The sequence below is a fragment of the Crocuta crocuta genome, unplaced genomic scaffold (genome assembly GCF_008692635.1).
Source record: "Crocuta crocuta isolate KB4526 unplaced genomic scaffold, BGI_CrCroc_1.0 scaffold655, whole genome shotgun sequence".
NCBI lineage: Eukaryota > Metazoa > Chordata > Mammalia > Carnivora > Hyaenidae > Crocuta > Crocuta crocuta.
In genome coordinates this window covers 1,210,811-1,236,132 of record NW_027528348.1, presented here as the reverse complement: position 1 = coordinate 1,236,132, position 25,322 = coordinate 1,210,811, and the positions used below count along the sequence as shown (strand labels likewise).

The window sequence follows — 25,322 nt, the reverse complement described above, 5'->3', positions numbered from 1 at the left end:
CAGGGCAGAGCCCCCTCCCCATGGTCACATGGCCACGCGGTCCCGAGAGAACGCCCGGCACCTGGGCCCCCCTGAGCCTGAGGAGACCAGGCCACGGGGTGGGAAGAGGCCCAAGCCCGCGCCCGGAGCCTCTGCATCGGCCCGAGGGCCACAGGCCACTGATGGGCTGGGGGCCAAGGTGAAGCTGGAAGAGAAGCAGCACCACCCATGCCAGAAGTGCCCTCGCGTCTTCAACAACCGCTGGTACCTGGAGAAGCACATGAACGTGACCCACAGCCGCATGCAGATCTGCGACCAGTGCGGCAAGCGCTTCTTGCTGGAGAGTGAGCTGCTGCTGCACCGGCAGACAGACTGCGAGCGCAACATCCAGGTGGGCCCCTTGGCTCCCTGGGGTGGGCGGGGCAGGGCCGGGCAGAAGGCCTGCTGAGTCCACACAACCACCCAGGCCGGGCACCCAGGGTCATGCTGCCTGCATTGCCCAGACAGGCCAGGGAAGCCAGACTTACCCCAGGACTAGCCCAGGCCCGGGGCCGGGGATAATGTCAAGGAGGGCTTCCTGGAGGAGGCAGGTGGAGCTGGGCTTGGCATGTGGAGACATGTGCAGAAAGGACTGAAACAAATAGTACCCTTGGCCAGAGGAGCGAAGGGGAGCATGGACTCTGGAGGATGAGAGGAGGGAGTTGTCTGAGTACTTGAGGCTGGTGGATAGCCAGCTGTGAGGAGGGGTGAGTCTGTGTTTTCCTAAATCCTAGGGCTGCTAGAAGGCCAACAGGGCCACCATTTGCAGTTTCAGATTGTGCACTGCACAAAAGCACAGGCGAGGTGGGGCAGGGTTTGCCCAGAGAGGGCGCCATTTCCTCTTGCCACAAAGGCTGAATAGAGCAAGGGAGTGGCCGAGCAGGAGAAAGCCCCTGCTTGCAGTCAGTCTTTGGAGATGCCAGCTGGCCTGGGCCTGGGAAGAGGGCTCAGATGAGAAATTTGGGAAGAGCAGGGGCTGCTGGGGCCCAGCAGGGGAGCTGGGCTGGTGGCCAGGCCCTGTGTTGGCCTGTCAGGGTGTGGTCAGCGCAGGGCCAGCCTGGCTGCTTTTTACTTGTTCTGACCTGGGAGGGAAGTGATGGGGCAGCAGGTAGGCGGGTGCTGATTGCCTGAGCTAATTGCTAATTGCATTGCCCTGTGGAGAAAGTGTTACCTGGGGGTTACCTGGTCTCCTGACCCACCTCCTGCACCTGTTCCCACCTGTCTGCCTGCTGGGCAGCCCTTTGACTCTCCACCTGCACACACCTGAACCTTCCTCCTGAAGGGGAAAGATGCATGTGCCTCTTCTGACCTGGGCGCCCTGGCCTGTTTCTGCCCAAGCCCTGACCTACTCCAGCTCTTGGGGAGAGTGTCCTGAAGGGATGGGTAGGACAGGAGGAAGAGGGGGGCACAGGATTCCCACAATCCTCCGTGTCCTCATGGGACCTAGTACCTCCCACAGTCTCCCCCAGGTGGCCCTTTGACACCTATGTTCTTGAGGATCCATGGGGTCAGGGCCTGGGTCCCAGCAGGGGGAGGCAGCAAAGGCAGTGTCCCAGCTCTGTCAGACCCATTACCTGAGCAGCTCTTCCCCATGCACCGTGGCCTCTGGACCTGCTGTGGCCCATCAGCTAGTTGTGTGTCTCCTCTCAGTAGGGAGATGCTTTTTTAAAATGGGCACAGAGGAGGGGCTTCCTTGTATAGGTGACCCCTGACCCTAGTTCGGTTCAAGGTTGGGGGGAGGGCCCCAGGCTGCAGCCCTGGATGGGCGGGTTACCATCCCCGACTCCCAGAACATCCAATTTGGCTAGGCTCTCTTGCCAGCACAGTTCAGGTGGAGAAACTGAGGTCCAGAGAGGGGCAGCTTGTCCCAGGTCACACAGTCCTGACACAGGACCTGGGCCCTAAAGTCCTCTTACCCCACAGTGTGTGACCTGTGGTAAAGCTTTTAAGAAGCTCTGGTCCCTCCACGAGCACAACAAGATCGTACATGGCTATGCAGAGAAGAAGTTCTCCTGTGAGATCTGCGAGAAGAAGTTCTATACCATGGCCCACGTGCGCAAGCACATGGTTGGTGAGTAGGCTGAGAGAGGATGGGGCCTGAGGTCAGAGCTCGGCCAGCTCCTGGTTGTGCTGGGAAGGGCTTCCCATCCAAGGGCAGTGTGAAGATGTGAAAAGGCCCCTCTTAGCTGGGAAGTCTGGGGGAGGCTGGTTGTGGCGGCCGTCGTGGCCTGGATAGGCTCCAAGGTCAGGGGCACCATGTATAGTTGGGCAGGCTGCACACTGCGCAAGGGCTCCTGGACAAGACGGCAGATCGGAACCAGAATCCAGCTGGCACACTACTAACCAGACTAGGTATCACAGCAGGGGGTTGTGCCCACCAGGGAAAGGATCACCTTTTCCTAAATTGTACAAAGTGCCATAGGGGCAGACATAGGCCATGTCTCAGTTTGAGGCCAGGTGTGCCTCTCATTTTTTTCTTGCCTTCTTTCTGGCCCTCACAGGGCTTCAGGCTTCTCTGAATGCAACCCATGATAATGCAGTGCAGTAAGGAGGTGTGTGTTGGGCTCCTCCTCTGCCTTGGGCATGACTGTCCCTCCCCTCTGTGGGCCTGGGAGTCTGGTGTCCAGGTGGCCCTTCTTTCTTTGCTTGCTTGGGGCCTGGGGCTCAAGGGAGGTGTGGCCCCTGGCCAGGCCTTACCCCTTTTCTCCAGCCACCTGGGAGCTGGGGCCCTGGGCCTGAGGTCTCAACCAGGAGCATGCTGGGTAACCCAGAACTGGTAGTGTTCCTGGGCTCGAGTTCCTCAGCTCTGAGCTCTGGCTCTGGTTGTTTTCCCCTAGATCTTCCTTGAACAGTTTATTAGTCCTCATCTCTCCATGGTTTTAGGGGGAGCACAGCTAACTTCCTCTGGACTGCTTAGTGTCATCCCCTATAAAGCCCACCTTTGAGGTTCAGTGCCATTCCTAGCCTGTCTTTACATTTTTTTAAATGTTTATTTTTGAGAGAGAGAGAGAGAGAGACACAGTGTGAGTGGGGGAGGGACACAGAGGGAGACAGAATCCAAAGCAGGCTCCAGGCTCTGAGCTGTCAGCACAGAGCCCCATGCGGAGCTCAAACCCACAAGAGGTAAGATCATGACCTGAGCTGAAGTTGGCTGCTTAACCGACTGAGCCACCCATGCGCCCCTCCTAGCCTGTCTTTATAGAAGGGCATGCCTGAAGCCCACAGAGGTTGTGCAGGGAGCCCCTGGCAGGGGCCAGGGTGTGAGCTGAGGCCAGTCCTACTTGGGGTCCGTCAGTCACTCCCCAAAGTTTTGGGAGTGAAGCAGCCTTGGCCAGAGGCTGAAGAACATGAGGGCGTCCATGCTAGTCTGACCAGACTTGAGAACAGACAGACCTAGCCCAGAGGGAAGGGGCCTTGCTCTGAAGTCAGCCCCAGATCTTGGACTGAGGCTCAGAAGCAGACCCTGAAGTAGGTGTGCCTCCCAGGAGGGCCCAGTGTGGGAGGTGGTCAGGCAGGGATCCCCTGGGAGGAGCCAGGGGAGTCCCCCTGAGACATAATGGCTTTCCCCACAGCCCACACCAAGGACATGCCCTTCACCTGTGAGACCTGCGGGAAGTCCTTCAAACGAAGCATGTCTCTCAAAGTGCACTCACTGCAGCACTCTGGGGAGAAACCCTTTAGATGCGAGGTGAGCCCCTTCCTCCGCCTGCCCCAGGGGCCACCGGGATGGACAGGGATCAGGAACAGCAGCTGCCTAAAAACCAGGGAGTTGTGGGGAGTGGAGTCCAGGATTTGGAGAGAGGGGCCCCCACCCTGGTGTCTGTGGCCCTTGCCCCCCACTCTGTCCTTACCTGGTTGCCTGTCTGCCGGCCCCCGCCCCCACCCTCTGCCATCCCCACTCCAACCCCATTCCCACGCATTCAGGGTGGGCAGTCTCGTTGGGCTGGAATGGTGCATGGGGTGGGCTTTTTGGAGAGGAACATCTCAGAACAGAGACAGAGCTGCAGGCAGGGATGGGGTGGNGCAGCTCAGCTTTAAGCATGAGGACTCCCTCCATTCTGTGGCCTTTTCCCACTTGACCTCCATTCCCGCCTGGGCCCTGCCTGCCCTTGGTCTCTCTTCTGCCCGTGTGCTGCCCAGCCCCAGGAGCCCGGCCCGTGTGTGTGTCCTCCCTAGGCCCTGCGGTCACAGGCAGGTGCTTCCCTTCCCAAAGGCTGCTCCCTACTCTGCCCCCGGGCCTCACCCTCCACCCCACCCTCAGAACTGCAATGAGCGCTTCCAGTACAAGTATCAGCTGCGGTCACACATGAGCATCCACATCGGCCACAAGCAGTTCATGTGCCAGTGGTGTGGCAAGGACTTCAACATGAAGCAGTACTTCGATGAGCACATGAAGACCCACACAGGTACGGCTGCCTCCCAAGAGGGACCCCTTCGCAGCCCTGCTCCAGAGGCCAGGGGTGGCCCCAGCCATTGCAGCTTCTCACCTCCAGGCTCAGTGTGCCCTTTTCTGTGAGGCCCGGTGCCATCCTCCCTGCCTCCGGGGGTAGGGAGGCACTGAGGGGCCCAGGGCTGGGCCCACCATGGCTCTAGGAGCGTGGGGAGGCTGGCGCAGAGCTGGGGCGTGGGGAACCCCTCAGTGACTCCCTGGTGCCCGTCGCCCGTGCCTAGGGGAGAAGCCGTACATCTGTGAGATCTGCGGCAAGAGCTTCACCAGCAGGCCCAACATGAAGCGGCACCGGCGCACGCACACCGGCGAGAAGCCTTACCCCTGCGACGTGTGCGGCCAGCGCTTCCGCTTCTCCAACATGCTCAAGGCCCACAAGGAGAAATGCTTCCGCGTCAGTCACCCCCTGGCCAGCGACGGCGCCGCTTCTGCCCCAGGCCTGTCCCCGTCCCAGCCTCCGGCCCACACACTGCCCCTGCTCCCGGGGCTGCCCCAGACCCTGCCACCCCCGCCCCACCTGCCGCCCCCCCCGCCACTCTTCCCCACTACTGCCAACTCCGGCGGGAGGATGAGCGCCAACAACTGACTGCCGAACCGTGCGTGCGCGGGGCATGGAGCCCGGGGCCGCCTCCGGGAGGGATCCCCCTGCCCCCCCTCCTTCCGGTTGGAGGGCAGCAGCACTGGCCTGGCACCGCCGCCCTCACCTCCAGAGGTGGCTGGACACATGCTGCCCGGGGCCCCCGGCGCTGGGGGAAGGACACCTCACTCCCAAGTGCCCCCCTTTCAGTGACTCCTTGAAGCCTTTACTTTTTTTTTTTTTTGGAAGTGAAGGAAAAAGAAAAGAGAGGAAACTATTTCCAGTACCCCCTCCAGGTGAGGGGGGTGCTCGAGGCACAGGTACAGCAGGGAGGGAGGGGCTGGGGAGCAGGTGTGACCCAGTTGCTCTGCTGATGCCTAAGCCGGAGGGGGTTGGCCAAGCCAAGCCTGGGTCAGCTGCAGTGGCTCATCTCTGCCTCCCTTGTGCCCCCTCATCTTGGGGAGTTTGGGGAAGAGTTGGGGTATCAGCCACTCCCCCTTCTCCAGAAGGAGTCGTGGACCCAGTCTGAGGGCTGTGGACACTGAGGCACGGGCTTGAGTCTGGATGCCTGTGAGTGTGCTGTGGGAGAGGTGGCGAAGTGCAAAGGCTGCAGACCCAGCTTTGCACTGTGTGCAGTGTGGTGGGCAGGGGCTGGACCCCAGGCATTTGCTCTCCCGCCCACTACCCTGCCAGCAGAGAGCCTGAGCTATACCAGACTGCGTTGAGGTCCCTGAGTCCAGGAGAGGACGTCCCCAGCAGCCACTGGGCCTCTGGGGCGGGGGAGGAACTGGGGGCTAGGCCCAGGGTGGACAGATGGGCTGGCTCCGGCAGTGCCAGATCCCCCGGGCTGCAGCCAACGGCCCTGCAAATGGGCGGACACTAGGGGCAGGGCCCTGAGAAGGAGACCCGGGCAAATGTTTTGAGGTTTCAAGGTGCTATCAGCGGGGCCGGGGTAGGGCTGCTGTTCACAGAGCACCTCGTCCCCCACCAGCTGCCCTGGTCATCCTTCCCACACCAGAGGAGATGTGTCTGTGTCTGTACCCATCCCGGCTCCGAAGGCAGAGGCCTCACCTTCCTAGGCCTGCAGCATCCCTGTCTCCCCTGGGCCTCTGCGCTGTGGTCAGGGCGCCTGTAGCACTGTTGGTGAGAGGGGCCTGCACATTCAGGCCCTGGGGTGGGGGCGAGAGCCCTGGGGGAGCCCCAGCCTGTGCCCAATGCTTGCCCCCATGAGGCTGGCACTAATAGGACACCCTTTTTTGTTGTCATTTAACGTCTTTATCCCTGCCTTTAAGATGGGGAGGAAGGTTCCATAAGCTACGTGTTTCCTAGTTAAGCTCTTTCCTTTTGTGTTTATACAGTTTTGTTTGTTATACTCTGCACCTTAAACTCCCACAACTACCCCCACACCACCACCTTCCCAAGCATGGCTGGAGTGGGAAGAGTCCTAGGCCCTGGGGGGAGGGACAGTGGCAGGGGGCAGGGGGAGTGGGCCCCATCAGCCCAAGGGCTGAGGGGGTCAGAACCCCTTTGACCTCCTTGTGAGGCCCATGGCACTGGGGTGGGGGCTGGGGACATTTTAATCATCAATAAACGAAGCACTTTATTCTGTACAGATGTGGGCAGCTCCAAGAAGCCCGAGTGATTTGAAGATTCATAATCCAAGCTACACAGCCCTGATTGTTCTCTGGGTGCAGAGCAGGCACTGTCCTGGCCTAGTTGCATGTGGGGCTGTGGCAGTAGTAGTGCAAGCCGGAGCCTACAGGCTTACCCTCAGACACCCCTGCTGTCCTCCGGAGAGAGAAGGTGGGCCCCTCATTGAGGGAGGAGGCTCCCTGTCTGGCTCCCAGTTCTGCAGCTCCCTTATCCCCAGGCTGAGTTCCAGGCTCCTGCTTTACTATAGCTCCCTCTCCTGCACTCCTTGATCTCTGGGCTTCCATGACGTCCTCAGGGTCCCCCCGCCCCCGTTTCCTCCTCTTCCTTGCTATTTCTAACCTCTGGACCCAGTGCCTGGCAGCTCTTTAGAGCTGGCTCATGTTTTCCCCAAAAAAGTTGATCTCCCCCAATGTGCTGTAGGTTGGGATCCCCATGGGTTCTCCCAACCCCCGTTGCTGACACTAGGGTCTTCCATGGGGACTGGTTGTCTTGTCACCAGCTAGCCCCACTACAACTTTAGTGAGTGAGCCTGGCTGGGGGGTGGGGGGGATCACAGCTGGCCAGATCAGATCCCTGTTAGGCCACTCATTAATAACCAGAGGCTAGAGGTGGGTGTTAGGGGGAGGGTGAGTTGGTGTTGAAACCCTGCCCCAGGATTTGGGTTTCCTGTTCTCCTTCACCTCCCCTCTGAGGGCAGGGGTCCAGACAGCAGGCTGGGCTCTGATCAAAATGGTCATTATCGCTGTGGGTGGGCATGGCCAAGCCCTCTCTTGGGAGGCCCCTGTCCTGGTGAGAACAGGAGCCCTGGTCCCTGGTGCTAAATGCTCTCTTCCCCTTGGGCCAGTGTGAGTGGGAGCCTTTCCAGCCAGATCACAAGGGTCTGAAGCAATAATGGAACCTCAGCAGTGCCAGTATGGGTAGGGGTTCTTGTTTTACCAGCTTTTACATTTCCTGTTTATTTTTAAAACAAATTAGCAAGCACCTGGATATTGGAGTAAGGAGACTGGGGCATCATACCCACTTCCCAGGGCCTATGGGGAAGGGAGCTTGGGATTATCATGTCCCGCTGGAGATGTACTGGGGAGGGGGGATGTCCTTCAGTTCAGATGGACTTCTCAGCCCCTTTGGCCAGAACTCGGGTCTGGAACCTGGGCCTGCCCCCTCCCTAGCACCCTCTGGGCTCCCTGGTCTTGGGCCAGCTAGCGATGAGTAGAGAGATGAGGTGGGACCACAGGCTGGAGTTAGAGCCTCAGCCTCTGACCTTGGCAGGTGCTGCCACAGCACCCCTCACCGGGGGTGCTCAGGAGTAGCTGTGTCAGGTGTGTGTGTGGACCCTTGGTGTCTGGGGCCCAAGTGCGTTGGGGATAGCAGGAGGGTGAGGACAAGAGTGAAGGGGAATAAAGTCAGTTCAACTGTCCCTTGGTCCAGCTTCTTCTTTACATGTTCCCCACCCTGACTGCGGGCTGGAAAGACCTGGACCAGAGCGAGGACAACACAGAGCCTGGCTGCACAGCAGCAGATCGCATGGATAACTGTACCCCGGAGCAGCTGAAGACCCCTTGTCTCTCCCTGAAGGGTGGGCTGGGCTTTACGATCACCCATAGTTGGGAGCTGAGGGAAAAGCAGAGGTGTGCCCACAAACTGGTGTTTGGTCTGAGCTGGATGCAGAAGGGGATTGAGAGAGGAGAAGTCCTGGGGTTACTGATGCCAAGGCCCCCAGAGGAGTGCCCACAGGAGGCCAGGCCCCCTGCCGTATGGTTTTGCAAGAGTGCCAGAGCCCCAGGACAGCGGGGACTACTCCCACTCATGTGCTCGACACTTGGCAGGCAAGGGTGGTTTGAAGGAACCAACTATCAGAGATGCTGACGTGGGCACCAGGAAGACAAAAGCTCAGATGGAAGATAGCTAGTGGCCTCCAAGGAGGGAGCAGATGGCTTTCTCTGGGGACTTCTGAGAATTATTAACATCATTGCACAGGTAATATGCGGAGCCCTGGCTCTGCGCCAGGTGGAACTCTAAGCCCTGGGGCTACATGGCGAACAAGGCCCCTGTGTTTGTGGCAACTGGCTCAGGACACACGAGGAGGGGTCTGACCGGGAGGGCCTGGGTGGGTTCATGAACCAGAGAGGAGGTGCAGGTGCTGGAGATGGGGGGGGGGTGGAGCTGGTGGTGAAACCCTGTCCTAGGACATGGGTTTCCTGTTCTTATATACCACCCCCCCCTTCCAGGGCAGGGGTCCAAATAGCAGGTCCCAGGATTGGGGGCCTGTACCTTTCTGCACAGCCTTACTTGTTTGGCCAAAAGGAACAGGCTGACTTAGGTCTCCCTGAAAATGAGGCTCGACAATGAGCTTGAAGACCTTACCGCTCCCCTAGTCTCTGGGTATTCTGCTCCTCTGGCTCTGTTCTCCACCCCTCTTACTCCCCACCTGTTTGCCTGATGCCACTCTGCCCATTTCTTCCTTCAGCCCCACTGCCACCCCCTTCATTCTCATAAGGTTTCCAACCTCACACTCCAGAGCTGCTCAGGCACCAGTCACGCTGGGCTAGGAGGAGGAGGCTGTTGGGTGGGGGAGGGCACCATGGCTGGCATATTGGGGGCACTCATTCTCTCACAGTTTTGCTCTTGGGGACCAAACTGCTTGTTAACACATTGTGTCCTGGAGCACAGGTCATGTATTTATACCCTAGTTGCAAGGGAGGCTGGGAAAGTGAGCATATCTGCTACTTCCGGTAAGTAGGACTCACAGTCAGAAAACAGCTGTCCAAGCTCACTGAGTGGCACTGGATGGCCACAGAGGGTCCCTTTTCCACCCCGATTCCTGGTTTTGGGGCCCAGGCATTCTGAGAAAAACCATGGCACATGCATGCATACTGGGCACAGGCCTGGAGTGGACACTGCCTCCTACAGGAAGCCACTAGCCTGGCAAGGCAGATCTCTGGGCTAGTTCCTTAATTGACTCTTCTCTAGAGAATGCCACCATTCCAGGGCATTAGGGGCTTCGGGGCGCTGGGTAAGACCAGTGCCTGCTGTGAGCACCAGCCCAACACCACACGGCATTGTTTTCTGTACAATCCCTGGGAAAATACCTATTTTTTTTTACAATTAAAAATTTTCTGACATAGTTTAAAAAGCCAAATATTCTTGGAAGGCTTTTTTTTTTTTTAAACAAGACTTGCAGTTGCCTGTATCTCCTCCTTTCCAACTTCCAGTGGGCAATCATTTCCAATTCAGTTGGTATTTTTGGTGTTTCCCCTCATGCCTGTGAAAGTCATGCCTCCGCAGCATTAGGCATCATTTATTGATTTCTTTCTTCAACACTCCCAACACACACACACACACACACACACACACACACTATACACACATGGCATCTCTTCCCCTTTCTCCAAGTATGGTTGTATTATTATTTTCGGTTAGATTAACATTCAGTCTATGTATCATTAGGACTATGTAAATACAGACCTCAACCAAGCCATGTCATAGAATAGGATTCTATTTCCTTTCTTGTACAACTTCTTTTGTCTCTTTTTAAAATGTTATTTCAGTTTCTAGGCATTTATCACTTCTGTGTACCCAAAGTCTGCCGTAAACGCAACTCCCCTCCTAACGTGCACACACATCAGTTTCCTCTTGGCACCGTCTCTCCAGACGCCTCGCTCGAATCTGGGCTGGTTGATGTCCCCCAGCTGTCACGGTGGGATCTTCCACCCTTCTGAGGATTCTCTCTGTTGTTTCCTAGAGAGATCTCCCATTTCCCTGAATCCTCTGTCTTCCTTTATCTGGATTTGCTCCCTCAATTTGGTGAAGCACATTTCCAGGGGGCTTCCTGAAGAGGGTCTTATGGGCACGTGGAAAGCCGTGGCCAGGCCCAACATGACCGGTCCTACCCAGATCTAGTAACTCAGGAGGCAGTGGAGCTAGTGATCATCATCACGAAGCTTCATCCTCATTTTAACAAGTGGACAATGTGACGGACAACCTGGTGTGCACAAAAGTGAAGCCCTCCCCCACAAGGACACTTACTGCTTAACCACATCCCCAGACCTCTGTTCCCTGTCACACTTTGCTGAGACTGTGTCCCTTGAAGTTTTCTATAGAAAACTAACTTCTAGAAGGTTTAGGACTTCGTGGACTACTTTTTTCCCCCTAACCCTAAAATGTAGCTTCTCTTTAGAACCACTTCAGGGAATGAAATTCTGAAGATCTTGACTATTTTTATTCTAGCCTTATGTAGGGATGACTTTGCCTTGAGTACAGAACTCTGGGTGGGAATTCATTTTCCCTCAGAATTTGAGATGCTAGTGTTTCCCCATCCTGGTTTGACTCCTGATGCTATGTGTCTGGTGTGCTTCTTCCTCTCTGAAGCTTTCAGGCCCTTTGCTTCACCTCCAGCCTTGTGAACCTTCAAGGCAATGATGTACTTGGTGTGAATTTTTCTCATCCACTGAGCTGGGTACTTGGTGAGCCCTGTCAGTCTGGGGCTACGTTCCTGAATTAGGGCTTTAAACCATTTCCTCTCCAAGTTTTTCTCTGTTCTTAAGCTCTTGTTATTTAGATATTGGACTTCTGGGCTGCTTTTCTCATTCCTTTATCTCATCTCATGTTCGTCATCTTTTTTGTTCCTCAAATTTGAGATTTCCTCAAATTTATTTTCCAAGTCTTCTATCAAGTATACATTTTCCCCATTATACTTTTTAATTTCTTCATTTCTCTGGAAGTTCTTCTTCTTCTTCTTTTTTTTTGGTAGTGTTTGTCGCTTTATTATGTAAGCAGCTTTTGGACGTTATTACTAGCAGTGTTTGAATTTTTTCTGCGTCCTGATTTTTTTAATCTTTGTTTCCTCCAATTTCCCTTCCTTTCATTTATTTTTCATGAGACTTTCCTTAGATGTTGGGTGGTCTTTGATCTTTACCTTAATTGAAATTTTTATTGGGATAATTGCAGATTCATATGCAGCTATAAGAAATAATACAGAGAAATCTCCTGTACATTTTACCTAGTTTCCCCTAATGATAACATTTTGCAAAACTAATACACTGTCACAACCAGGGCATTGACATTGACACTCCACTGCTCTTATCCAGATTTCCCCAACTTTACTTGTCCTCATTTGTGTACATATTTGGTTCTATAGACTTTTATCACAAGTGTATGTTAACATATCCACCACCACGATGAAGACAGAACATTCCACCACCGTAGGGTTCCATCTCTTGCCCTTTTATAACTATACACAGCCTCCTCCTGTCCATCACCCACTCTGTCCCTAACTACTGGCAACCACCAATCCGTTCTCCATTTAAAAACGTTTGTCATTTCAGGGGCGCCTGGGTGGCTTAGTCAGTTAAGCGTCCGACTTTCGCTTAGGTCATGATCTCGTGGTTCGTGGGTTCGAGCCCTGCATCGGGCTCTGTGCTGACTATCAGCTCAGAGCCTGGAGCCTGTTTCAGAGTCTGTGTCTCCCTCTCTCTCTGACCCTTCCCTGCTCACACTGTCTCTCTCTCTCTCCTAGAAATAAATAAAAAATATTAAAAAAAAAAGTTTGTCATTTCAAAATGTTACATAAATGTATATGGTATGTAATCTTTTGGGGTTGACTTTTTTCAGTCACCCTAATTTTCTAGAGATTGACCCATGTTACTGTGTATATCAGCAGTTCATTCTTTTGTATTGCTGGGTAGTATTCCATGGTTTCTATGTACTACATTAAAATTTTTTAAAAACTTCTTTTATAGTTTATTTTTGAGACAGAGAGAGACAGAGCATGTGTGGAGGAGTTGCAGAGGGAGAGGGTGGAGGAGGGGCAGAGAGAGAGGGAGACACAGAATCTGAAACAGGCTCCAGGTTCTGAGCTGTCAGCACAGAGCCCTACGTGAGGCTCAGGTTCACAAACAGCGAGATCATGACCTGAGTGAAGGTTGGATGCTTAACCAACTGAGCCACCCAGGGGCTCCTGTATGTACTACATTTATTCTTTGAAGGAGAAGAGGGCTGTTTCTCTCTCTCTCTCTCTCTCTCTCTCTCTTTCTATTCCTAATACCGCTGCCATGGATTTTCCCATATAAGTTTCATGTGAACATAAATTTTACTTTCTTATTTATTCTTTATTATTTGGGATAAATGCCCAAGAGGACAATTGCTAGGTTATATAATAGTTGCATACTTAATTTTACAAGAAACTGCCAAAGTGTTTTCTACAAGGCTATACCACTTTCCACCCTCACCAGCAATGTATGAGGGATATAGATACAGTTTCTCTTCATCTTCAGCATTTTGGTGGTATCACTATTTTTTGTTTTAGCTACTCTGATAGCTCTGCAGGGATGTTGTAGTTTTAACTTAGATTTCCCTGATGAGTAATGATATTGGACATCTTTTCAGGAGATGATTTGCCATCTGACATCATCTTTGATGACATATTGGTTTAGGTTTTTTGCCTATTTTCCAGTTCAATTGTTGAGCTTTATTACTGTTGAGTTTTAAGATTTCCTTGTGTGTCTAGATGTTGCAAGTATTTTCTCCCAGCCTGTAGCATATCTTTCCATTCTCTTCACGTGGGCTTTTGCAAACAAAAGTTCTGTATTTTGTTGAGGATTAATTTATCAAAATTTCCTTTTAAGGATCAGGCTTTTGATGCTGAGTTTAATAACTCTTTCCCTAGCCAAATGTCAAGCTTACTCTCCTGTTATTTTTCCCTAGAGGTTGTATAATTTTATTTCACAATTTTAAAAAAGATGCTCACTTACTTTTAAGGGCCAACTCCAGTCTTGGGACTGACAAAGCTCTCTCTCTCTCTCTTTTTTAAGTTGTGGTAAAATATACATAAAAGTTACCATCTTAACCAATTCTAACTGTACAGTTATTGGCATTAAGTACATTCCCATTGTTGTATAATACCACCACCATCCAGCTATAGAATTCTTTTCAATCTCATAAAACTGAAACTATGTACCCATTAAGCACTCACTCCCTATGTCCCCTTGCCTATCCCCAAGCCCTGGCAACTACCATTCCACTTTCTGCCTCTATGAATTTGACTATTCTAGGTACCTCATATAAGTGAAATCATATAGTATTTGTCTTTTTGTGACTCACTTATTTCCCTTCGCATGTGTCCTCAACTCCATTCACATTGTAGCATGTGTCAGAATTCCCTTCCTTTTTAAGGCTGAATAATGTTCCATTGTACTTATATACAACATGTTATGTATCCATTCATCCGTTGATGGACACTTGGGTTGTTTTCATCTTTTGGCTATTGTGAATCATGCTGCAATGAACCTGGGTGTACCTGTTTTTATTTTTTTTTATTATTATTTTTTTGAGATGGCAGTGNTGTTTGTTTTTTGGGTGTGGAGTTTGGTGAGTTCCTTATAGATTTTGGATATTAAGCCTTTATCTGATATGTCATTTGCAACTATCTTTTCCCATTCCGTTGGTTGCCCATTAGTTTTGTGGGTTGTTTCCTTTGCTGTGCATGGGTGTACCTGTTTTTAATACCTTTGGGTATATAACCAGAAGTGGATTGCTAGATCATATGGTAATTATTTTTAATTTTTTAATGAACTGTTATACTGTTTTTCATAGTGTCTGTACCATTTTACATTCCCACCAATGGTACACAGAGTTCCAATTTCTGCACATCCTTGCCAGCACCTCTTTGCTTTTTTGTTTGTTTTTAAATAGTTGCCATTGTAATGGGTGTGAGGTGGTATCTTGTGGTATGGATTTACATTTCCCTAGTGATCAGCGATGTTGAACATCTTTTCATGTGCTTATACACCTTTCTGCAAAAATGTCAAGTACTTTGGCCATTTTTTAATCAGGTTGTTTGTTGAACTTTAGGAATTATTTATATTTTTCAGATATTAACCCTTTATATGATTTGCAAATATCTTCTACTATCCCGGGCGTTGGTTGCCTTTTCTGTCAATTTTGTCCTTTGATGTACAGAAGTTTTAAATTTTGATGTAGTCCAAGCTGTTTTTTCTTTTGTTGTCTGTGCTTTTGGGTCATATCCAAGGACTTGCCAGTTCTGGTGTCATGAAGTTTTCACCCCATGTTTTCTTCTAAAGTTTTCTAGTTTTCACTCTTACATTTTGAGTTTTTTTTGTATATGGTGTGAGAAAAGTGTCTAGCTTCATTCTTTTGGATATGGGTATACAATTTTCTGAAAACCATTTGTTGAAAAGACTGTCCTTTCCTCATTGAATGGTTTTGGTATTCTTGTCACAAGTCATTTGACATATATGTGAGAGTTTGGTTCTGGGATTTCTATTCTGTTCCAATTGTCTATATGTCTGTCTTTATGCCAGGACCATACAGTTTTGATTGCTATAGGTTTGTATTAAGTTTTGGAATAAAAATGTGTGAGACCTCCAACTTTGTTCTTCTTTATCAAGATTATTTTAGATGTTTTACATTTTAAGTTCATGATCCATTTTGAATTAATTTTTGTATAAGGTATGAGATTTACGTGGAAGGTGGGTTTTTGTTTGTTTTTTTGTTTGCCTATGGATATCTAATTGCTCCAGAACCATTTGTTGAAAAGTCTGTGTCCTCCATTGACTTGTTTTTGACCTTTGTCAAAAATCAGTTGAGCACATTTAGATCTATTTCTGGGTCCTTTGTTATGTTCCATTGATCTATGTGTCTGTCTCTCTGCCACACAATTCTGATTACTAGAGCTATAGAGGAATCCTTAATATCAGGTAGAATGATTCCTCTTACTTTATTCTTCCTTGTCAAGATAGTTTTAACTATCCTAGGGCCTGTGCCTTTCCATATACATTTTATAATAAACTAATCTATGTCTATTAAAAATGTCTCTGCATTTTGATAGGTAATGAATCAAATCTGTAGTTCAATTTGGGGAGAACTGACATCTTTACTGTGCTGAGCCTTCCAATCCATGAGCATAGTATGTTTCTCCATTTATTTAGGTCTTCTAGGATTTCTTTCATCAGCATTTTGTAATTTTCAGCATAGATCCTATAAGTGTTTTGTTAAAAATATTCCATTTCTGGGGCACCTGGGTGACTCAGTGAGTTAAGCCTCTGACTCTTGATCTCAGCTCAGGTCATGATCTCACATTCATGGGTTCGAGCCCTGTATTGGGCTCTGCACTGACGATGCGGAGGCTGCTTGGGATTCTGTCTCTCTCTCTCTCTGTGCCCTTCCCCACTCGTTCTCTCTCTCTCTCTGAAAATGAATAAACTTAAAAAGAGAATATTCAATTTCTTTGGAGGGATTATAAATGGTATTAAGTTTAAAATTTTTACTTCTACATGTTCATTGTCAGTAGATAGAAATGCAGTTAATTTGGGTGTGTTGATTTTATATCCTCTGGCATTGCTGAGCCCATTTATTAGTTTCTGAAGGTATTTTTGTAGATTCCCTGGAATTATTTACCTTTCATTCCTGATAGTTTCATTGGATATAGAATTCACCACTGACCATTCTTTCAGTTCTTGAAAATTGTGCCACTTTCTTTTGGCCTCCATGGTATCTGATGAGAAATCCACCCTCATTTGAACTAGTGTCCCCTATAGGTAATGTGTTTTTTCTTTCTGGCTGCCTTCAAGATTTTGTTTTTTCTTTATCCTTAGTTTTCAGAATTTTAATTATGATGTGTCTTGGCATGGATTTCTTTGGGTTTATCCCTGTTTGGGGTTTGCTCAGTTTTTTGAATTTGCAGGTTTGTGTCTTTCACCAAGTTTTGGAAGTTTTTAGCCATTATTACTTCAGTTACTATTTGAGTCCCTCTGTCTTTCTCCGCTCCTTCTGGGACCATCGTGATATAAATGTTGGATCTTTTGTTATTGTCCCATGGGCCCAAGATGACTTTTTTTTTTCACTCTACTCTCTTTTTGTTCTTCAGATTAGGTAAATCCTATTCATCTATTCTCAAGTGCACTGATTTTATCTTCTGTCATCTCCTTTCTATTGAGACCATCCAGCAGGTTTTTATTTTTGTTTTATTTCTATTTTATTTCAGTATGTTTCAGTTCTATGATTTCTATTTGGCTCTTATATATAGCTTATATTTCTTTACTGAGATTTTCTCTTTTTCAAATTTATTTCAAGAGAATTGTATTGACTATTTAACCATTTTTATGAAATATTTTATTAAGCTTTGAAATCCTTGTGAGATAATTTTAACATCTGATTAATAGCTGTTGGCATCAGTGGATCTTTTCACATTCCAGTAGTGATTTTCCTGGTTATTAGTATGACAGGTGATTTTTAAAAAATTGTATTCTGGACATTTTGGTTTTGTGTTAAGAAACTTTGGGTTCTATTTGGTNGTGTTTTTTTTTTTTTTTTTTTTTTTTTTTTTTTTTTTTTTTTAATAACAGGCAGTTGCCCTGTTTAGGTTTGGCATACAGGTGCTGGCCTACTTTTGTGGGCTGCGGTTCCAATGACAATTTAATTTTCAGAGACTTTGCCATGTTATTTTCACTTGGGTTATTTGGCACTGTTGAGGTTCCCACCTGTTCCTGCTGCTGCAGCTGCCAGAGAGAGCAGAACGAGTTTCCCCAGGCCAAGCTGCCCAGTGCCCCTTAGCAGGGGAGGTGGGTCTCAGGCCAGGTGTGGGAGGAGAGTGTCTCCCACTGGCTGCTTGTTGTTAGTGTACTTCTGATGAGCTCCCCTTGCTGGTGGTAGCTGCATTCATCTGGTGTTGTCAGTGGAACTCCCATGCAATTTGTAAGAGGAGTAAGCCTACCCGGGTCATCCTCTGTTGGATGGGAGTTTATCATCCGTCTCCCACTTATCAGAGTTATTCTTTAATTCCCTCTTGCATATTTCCATGGTTTATCATTGTCCTTAACAGAGACGAGCAGGGAGAAAGGAGTCCTACATCTTTTCAATAATTTAAAAAAAATTTTAGTGCAATAACGAGATTGTGGTTTTTGTAAGTTTTGTAAGTTTTTCTGTAAGTTTGTTGAGTTTTTAAAATATTTATTTATGTTGAGAGAGAGACAGAAAGAGAGCAAAAGCATGCAGGAGAGTGCTAGTTGGGGAGGGGCAGAGAGAGGGAGAGAGAGAGGACCCCAAGCAGGCTCCCTGCTGTCAGCAAAGAGTCCAATACAGGTCTGGAACCCATGAACCGTGAGATCATAACCTGAGCCAAAGTCAAGAAGAGTTGGATGCTCAACTGACTGAGCCACCCAGGTGCCCCTCAGTAATTTTTTAAAAGTAGAGCACCAAAAAGCCCGGTGGCAGTCATCATGTGTGAAAAGACTTGTGAACTGGAGGACCTTGCTGTCCACTGTCTCTTTGAGGTCCTTTGGTTATTGATGTCTTTTTTTTCTTCTTGTCAGGGAGGCTGAGAAAATAAGTTTTGGTGTCTTTTTTTTTAAATGTTTGTTTGTTTATTTTTAAAAATTTATCTCAGAGAGAGACAGCATGAGCAGGGGAGGGTCAGAGAGAGAGGGAGATACAGAATCCGAAGCAGGCTTCAGGCTCTCAGCTAGCTGCCAGCACAGAGCCTGATGCGGGGCTCGAACCCATGAACTGTGAGATCATGACCCAAGCCAAAGTCGGACACTCAATCAACTGAGCCACCCAGGCGCCCCTAAATGTTTATTTATTTTTGAGAGAGAGAGAGAGAGCAAAAGAGGTAGGCACGAGAGATAGGGAGACAGAGAATGTTAAGCAGGCTCCAGACTCTGAGCTGTCAGCACAGAGCCCAATGCAGGGCTCAAACTCACAACCCGTGAGATCATGACCTGAGCCGAAGTTGGACTCAATGGATTGAGCCTCCCAGTGCCACAGTTCTGGCTTCTACCTTGGGGAAGGATTACAGATGTGGAACTATCCCACACACAGAAAGGCTACTTAGGAGATGCGAGGAGACCAGCAGTGTGATAAGTGTCTGCCACATATGGACATATAGCATGACTACCCCAGCAAATACTCAGTGGCTGAGACAGCCCCAAGCCTACATCTGGGTGAGGTCTCCTCGTATAATGAGGGTTGTAGACGATGTTGGGTTTCTCGGCACATTTGCAAGGTATTCTCTGACCTTGGTGAAATGAGTGTCAATTTTCTCAAGAATTTCACTTGGCATTTTTCTTAAATAGCCCTTGTTAAATGCTAAGATTCCTAATGAAGGCAGAACATGAGTAGACAAACTGGATGGAGTTCAAAATAGTTGTCTGAATAAAAGAAGTCAGAAGAAAGAGAGAGAAAGAGAGGACATACTACATAACTCTAATTCTATAAAACTTTAGAAACTGCCAAGGAATGATAGTGACAGCAGATCAGTGACTGTCAGGCTGGGGGTGTTGTGGGGAGAGATGAGGGAGGGATTAAAGAAGGACCCAAGGACAAGTGGCTGACAGATATGTTTTCTAACTTATTGTGCTGCTGGTGTTGTTGGTGTATATATATATGCACATCAAAACTTACCAATTGTTAGAGCGTGTGAGTGGCTCAGTCCTTTGAGCATCCATCTTTGGCTCAGGTCATGATCTCACGGGTCGTGGGCTCGAGCCCCACATCAGGCTTACTGCTGTCAGTGCTGAACCTGTTTCTGATTCTCTGTTTCTCTCTCTCTCTGCCCTTCTCACACTCATGTGACCCCCTCCCCCAACTCAAAAATAAACTTTAAAAAACTTATCAAATTGTACACTTTAAATATGTGCAGTTCATTGTATGTGACTTATGTCTAAACAAAGCCATTTTATAAAAAACATGAGGGGAGCCCCTGGGTGTCTCAGTCGGTTCAGCATCCAACTTTGGCTCAGGTCATATCTCATGGTTCATGAGTTCAAGCCCCACATTGGGCTTTCTGCTGTTAGCACAGAGCCTGCTTCAGATCCTCTGTCCCTCTCTCTTTGCCCCCTCCCCCACTTGCATTCTCTCTCTCTCTCAGAAATAAATAAACATAAAAAAATTTTTAAGAAACATAAGACTGATCCCTATTTGTTGGCCATTTAAATTTCAGTTTCTATAAAAGGGGGAAAATAATACCTACCTCATAATCTGAGATAAGATTAATGAGTAAAAAGTAAGAGAATGAAGTGAGATGACATTCTCCCTGATTCAGCTGAAAGCCATGGAGGTGTACTTTGTCCCTCTCTCTCCTGTACTCACGTCCAATCCCTGGACTTCTACCTAAGTGACTACCACATAGTGGCTAGGGGCAGAGATGAAATGGGATTGGGCATGAGTTGAGGACTAGATAGTTGCTTAAGTGGGGAGACTGGTATATGGGAGACAGGCCTAGTATTCTCTTTTCTTGTGGGTATGTTTGCATTTCCTATAATTATCATTAAAAAATACGGGTGCCTGGGTGGTTCAGTCGGTTAAGCGCCCAACTTTGTTTGGCTCAGGTTTGCAAGTTCAAGCTCTGCATTGGGCTCTTCATGGACAGTGTGGAGCTTGCTTAGGATTCTCTCTCTCTCCCTCTCTCTCTGTCCCTGTTTTTCTCTCTCTCAATAAATAAATAAATAAACAAACAAAAAAAAAAGGCCTCTTAAAAAAAAACAAAACAGTGGCTCTCCATTTCACCAAAGGGAAAAACCAAAGTCTGGACACTGGCCCACAGGGCCCTACATGATGCCTGCACTATTACTCCTCTGCCCTTATCTCCTACTCACCTCCTCATTCATTGCTTCCTTCATTTACTGTTCCTGAACATGGCAGGTGTGCTCCTGCCTCAGGCTCTTTGCTCAAGCTATTTCCCCTGCCTGGAATCCTCCTATCCATGGCTTGAATGCGCTCAAATGGAGTCCTCTCAGTGAGTTGATCCTGACTGATCCACTAAAATTATTACCACTACCACCTGTCCCTTCCCATAACCTCTTCTCTGCTACTTGTCACTTAGCAGTTATCATCTGACATTCTGTATAAATGCTTGTTGCTGTCTCCCCCCAACCACCCACTTTGGCCGAACATAAGCTCCATAAAGACAGGAATTCCTGTTTGATGTGCTCACTGTTGAATCCTTAACACTGAGAAGAGTGCACAGGAGGTTCCTGATGAATGAATGAGCCACATATAAATAAGCTAGCAGAATGCCTGGTAGGCAGTAAGTGCTATGAGATTCATCATAATCTAAAAATACATCACTGAGTCATTTGATAAAGATAAGTTAATTGTTTAGTATGTACTTTCTGTCCTGGTCTTTGGAAAATGAAGCCACCACTAATTTTTTGTTGTTGTTGTGTTGGTGGTGGTTGTTAATTGGTGGGCGGCAGTTTGGTGGGGAGGGATTCCCGCAGTCTTTGGAGGTGGGCAGATTTGCTTTGAGCCCTGGCTTGGCCACCTGCCACCTGAGCAACTTGGCCAAGGTGCTCAGCCTCGCAGAGCCTGGTCTCTTCACCGATGGTACTTGTTGGAAATGCGCCACAGTCCAGGGCCATGCTGGAAGCCCTGGGCTGAGACTTTGTCCTTTCTACAAGAGGGGCAGGACCATATCCAGGATGTGCCAGCCACTGTGCCTGCTGGTGGGGTGAGCAAACAATTCTTGAATGGACATCTCAGGAGGGACACACAGTGACATCTCTGAGATCACCAAATGGGAGGGGGCTCAGCCCTGGCCCATCCTGAGGTCCCCTCTCCAATCCCTCTGCCCCTTATGCCTGAGGTTATAAACAAGTGACTCAGAGGAATGATGGGAAAATGCCCCATAAGAGTTCACACCAGTGTCTTGGGGACTAAATTTAACCCACAGCTGCAGCCTCTGGCACTTTGGGAACAAGTTAATCTTGGTAGCTGAGGCTGGTGTACGTGTGTGTGTGTGTGTGTGCTGGGGGGTGGGGAGGGTCAGAGAAGGTTGGGCACAAGGACTGGCTATCCTCTGCCTCTACTCTGACCCCTTAGATGGTAGACCCCAAGGGCCCCAAGGCTACGTAGGCTCAGGTCAAGTTTGGTATAGACCAAAAACAATGAGCATAAATAGCTATCCTGGAACATTAAACTCTTAGTGTTACTTTTTGAACACTAGAATCCACAATGTCACTCATTTAGAATGCTAAAACCCTGGGAGTTTATATACCTAGAATAGTTGAATCCTAGAAAATTAATTTTCTTGTGTGTCTGACACCTTGCAATGTTAAAATCCTGTGACAGTGTTCTCCCAAGAACACAGAACCTCAGTGCTTCTGAACCTCAGCAAAATGGTAACTGTGGCCCTTAGAATCGAACTCATTCAACTCCTCATTGTGTAGAAAGGGAGACTGAGGCTCAACAGACCCATGTGACCTGTATAGGCCTTTCAGAAAGGTGGTGACCCTTTTGCTTTCTTGCACAGTCTAAGAAGGGTCTCAGATCTGGAGCAGAAAGGGGGAAGGATCCTCCCATTTTAAAGGGAGGGCAACAAGGTCCCCAGTGAGTGAATGCCATTGCCAAGTTCATTGAGCAGGAAACCCAAGCACACTGAATCCAAGGGTGGCTGGGGTGAGATATACTACAGGGAGGAAGATGGAAGCACAGAGACAGAAAGGCCCAGAAGGCATGAAGGAAGGGAGACCCTGGAAGAGGGACACCAATGCTGCTTCCTCCCTGGACTGAGGGGCAGAGCTTGAGTCATCCCCTTCCTTCGGGGGTATTGCCTGACCAAGGAATGCAGTTAAGGCCTCGGTGTGCTCCATTTAGAAATGAGGCAGCGAGGCTCTCCAAGGCCCAGACACCCCACCCCCGTCCCATGAGCCCCTGGGGCTGAGTCAAAGCTGCTCTGGGAGGGGGCCTCCACCCAGCTGTCCCCTCTGCATCATGTGCAGGAAGTCAGGCAGCTCTCCTTACAGGGTCTTGTTCACCTCTATATATAGCTCCGAGAAGACAGCTGCGTAGACTGAGAGTGGCCCAGAAGGCAAGCAGAGGAATAGAAAGAGGAGGGTCCCCCTGCAAGGCAGCAGCACCCAAGCCACCCACCATGGCGCTGGGCTTGGAGCAGGCGGAGGAGCAGCGGCTGTACCAGCAGACACTCCTGCAGGACGGGCTCAAGGACATGCTGGACCACGGCAAGTTCCTTGACTGTGTGGTGCGGGTGGGCGAGCGCGAGTTCCCCTGCCACCGCCTGGTGCTGGCCGCCTGCAGCCCCTACTTCCGGGCGCGCTTCCTGGCCGAGCCCGAGCAGGCGGGCGAGCTGCGTCTGGAGGAGGTGTCCCCGGACGTGGTGGCCCAGGTGCTGCACTACCTGTATACGTCGGAGATCGCGCTGGACGAGGCGAGCGTGCAGGACTTGTTCGCCGCAGCGCACCGCTTCCAGATCCCGTCCATCTTCACCATCTGCGTGTCTTTCCTACAGAAGCGCCTGTGCCTCGCCAACTGCCTGGCGGTCTTCCGCCTCGGCCTCCTCCTCGACTGCGCGCGCCTGGCCGTGGCCGCGCGCGACTTCATCTGCGCGCGCTTCTCTCTCGTGGCGCGCGATGCCGACTTCCTCGGGCTCTCGGCTGACGAGCTTATCGCCATCATCTCCAGCGACGGCCTCAATGTGGAGAAGGAGGAGGCGGTGTTCGAGGCGGTGATGCGGTGGGCGGGCAGCGGCGACGCCAAGGCGCAGGCGGAGCGCCAGCGCGCGCTGCCCACCGTCTTCGAGAGCATCCGCTGCCGCCTGCTGCCGCGCGCCTTCCTGGAGAGCCGCGTGGAGAACCACCCTCTAGTGCGTGCCCAGCCCGAGCTGCTGCGCAAGGTGCAGATGGTGAAGGACGCACACGAGGGCCGCCTCACCGTGCTGCGCAAGAAGAAGAAGGACAAGGGGAAGGAGGCAGCCGGCTCCAAGGCTGCAGACAAGGGCACCGGCAAAAACAAGGCAGAGGAGGAAGTGGTGGAGGAGGACGAACGTATCATACCCGGGATCCTCAATGACACCCTGCGCTTTGGCATGTTCCTGCAGGACCTCATCTTCATGATCAGTGAGGAGGGGGCCGTGGCCTATGATCCAGCAGCCAACGAGTGCTACTGTGCTTCCCTCTCCACCCAGATCCCTAAGAACCACGTCAGCCTCGTGACCAAGGAGAACCAGGTCTTTGTGGCCGGGGGCCTCTTCTACAATGAGGACAACAAAGAGGACCCCATGAGTGCTTACTTCTTGCAGGTGCCTGCCCAGCCCTGGGAGGGGCAGCCAGTGCTGGGCTCTGGGAATGGAGAGGGGCCTCCTTGGGGCCCAGGAGAGGCTTGTGTCTACTTGCTGGGGGGTTGTCATTGGGTCTAGGATGAGAAGTAGACCAAGGAGGTTGACTGACAGCCACTTGCCTAAAGGCTGAAGACAGTTATAGGTGGTTGACAGTTACATAACTGAGACTCCAGTCTCAGTTTCAGGGGGATGTTAGCCCCAGGATGGTCTGATATGTTGGAGACTCTATCTCTGCCCAGGGGTTGGGGTCAGACACAGTGAGAAGGAGGAGCAAGGCCAGTGTAGAGGTCTGGAACAGAGGGCTTTGCATGAAGCCAGCACTGGAGTATAGAACAGAGTGTCCCAAACAAAGGGAACATCCTGCCTAGTCTTTTCACTGTACACGTGAGAAAATTGAGGCTGGCAAAGGGCCAGTAGAGTCGGGTGTCCCGTCCAAAGTAGTAGTATAGTGTGGGATCTCAGAGGGCAGAGATGGTTTCCTGGTGACTGGCCATGTAGGTTCAAGTCTTGCTATTTGGGGGGAATTTGGAGGCATGAAGGGGAAGTTAGGATGTTTCTGCCTGGGGAGTGGTAAGCAAGGGATAGAGACTGGAATGAACATAGTGAGTGGTGTGTTCAGTGACGCCTGACCATGTGTGAGAAGGGTGAGGGGCAACCTGGTGCCAGGGTTAAACTGGGACTGGGGTGGGGGGTGGGGGGATAGCTCCACCAGTTACCAGCCAAGGCATATCATGGGCTCATTGTTTAATTTCTCTGGACCTCTGTTTGTATATAGGGACATTATTTTTCCTGCTCGATAAGCTTGTTTGAAGGTTACACGATGGTGGTAAAGTGTTCATAGGCACACTGCTGAGCCTTCAGAAAACTTTCCAGAAAGATGAGCCACTAATATTAATATCATTGTCTTAGACTGTGGAGGTGGACAGGGCCACTGATTTACACCATAGATCTTATGAGTGGAGGAGCTGTATTTCCTGTAGAGTGGGAAGGGGTGGAAAACAGAGGGGAGGCAGGCCTCAGTTGCAGAGTTGTACTGGGGAAGGGACAGGACTTTGCTGGGGTGCCCCATCGCAGCGCTGTAATGGTGGTTTCTGGGCGCCTTCCTCTGGAGGCCTCGGTTGTTCTTAGCCTGGTAGGAAGATAGGGCACCGTCTCAAGGGATGACCTCCAGGCTGCACTGGCTCCACCTGGAGGCCTGGCTTCCTCTGGGACCCGGGGTGGCTGAGCGGGGCGGCGCGGGGCTGGTCTGGGGACGTGGGGGCCAGTGGCTGACTGGATGCCCCGGCCGGCAGTTTGACCACCTGGATTCGGAGTGGCTGGGAATGCCGCCGTTGCCCTCGCCCCGCTGCCTCTTCGGCCTGGGAGAGGCTCTCAACTCCATCTACGTGGTCGGCGGCAGGGAGCTCAAGGACGGCGAGCGCATCCTGGACTCGGTCATGTGCTACGACCGGCTGTGAGCGCGGGCTGGGGCGGAGCGGGGCCCGGGGTCGGGGCTGAGGTGCCGGGGGTCCGGGGGTCCGGGGCTGTGGACGGGCGGA

The 25,322-nt window shown here is 50.3% G+C and overlaps 2 protein-coding genes across 2 annotated transcripts in view; both read left to right on the top strand.

Annotated features, from left to right (window-relative positions):
* Positions 1 to 8,130, top strand: part of ZBTB47 (zinc finger and BTB domain containing 47) — a 9,326-nt gene extending 1,196 nt beyond the window's left edge. Inside the window, 5 exon segments of the mRNA XM_077753716.1 lie at positions 1 to 370; positions 1,942 to 2,089; positions 3,591 to 3,706; positions 4,280 to 4,424; positions 4,690 to 8,130. The exon segment at positions 1 to 370 is cut by the window's left edge and continues 12 nt beyond it. Coding sequence (XP_077609842.1) covers positions 1 to 370; positions 1,942 to 2,089; positions 3,591 to 3,706; positions 4,280 to 4,424; positions 4,690 to 5,051 — 1,141 coding nt within the window. The 3' untranslated portion in view covers positions 5,052 to 8,130.
* A 14,451-nt stretch (positions 8,131 to 22,581) lies between these two features.
* The window catches only part of KLHL40 (kelch like family member 40), a 6,453-nt gene continuing 3,712 nt past the window's right edge, over positions 22,582 to 25,322 (top strand). The window contains exons 1-2 of the mRNA XM_077753738.1: positions 22,582 to 23,745; positions 25,077 to 25,237. Of these exons, the coding sequence (XP_077609864.1) occupies positions 22,582 to 23,745; positions 25,077 to 25,237 (1,325 nt within the window). The remainder of the gene's footprint in view (positions 23,746 to 25,076; positions 25,238 to 25,322) is intronic.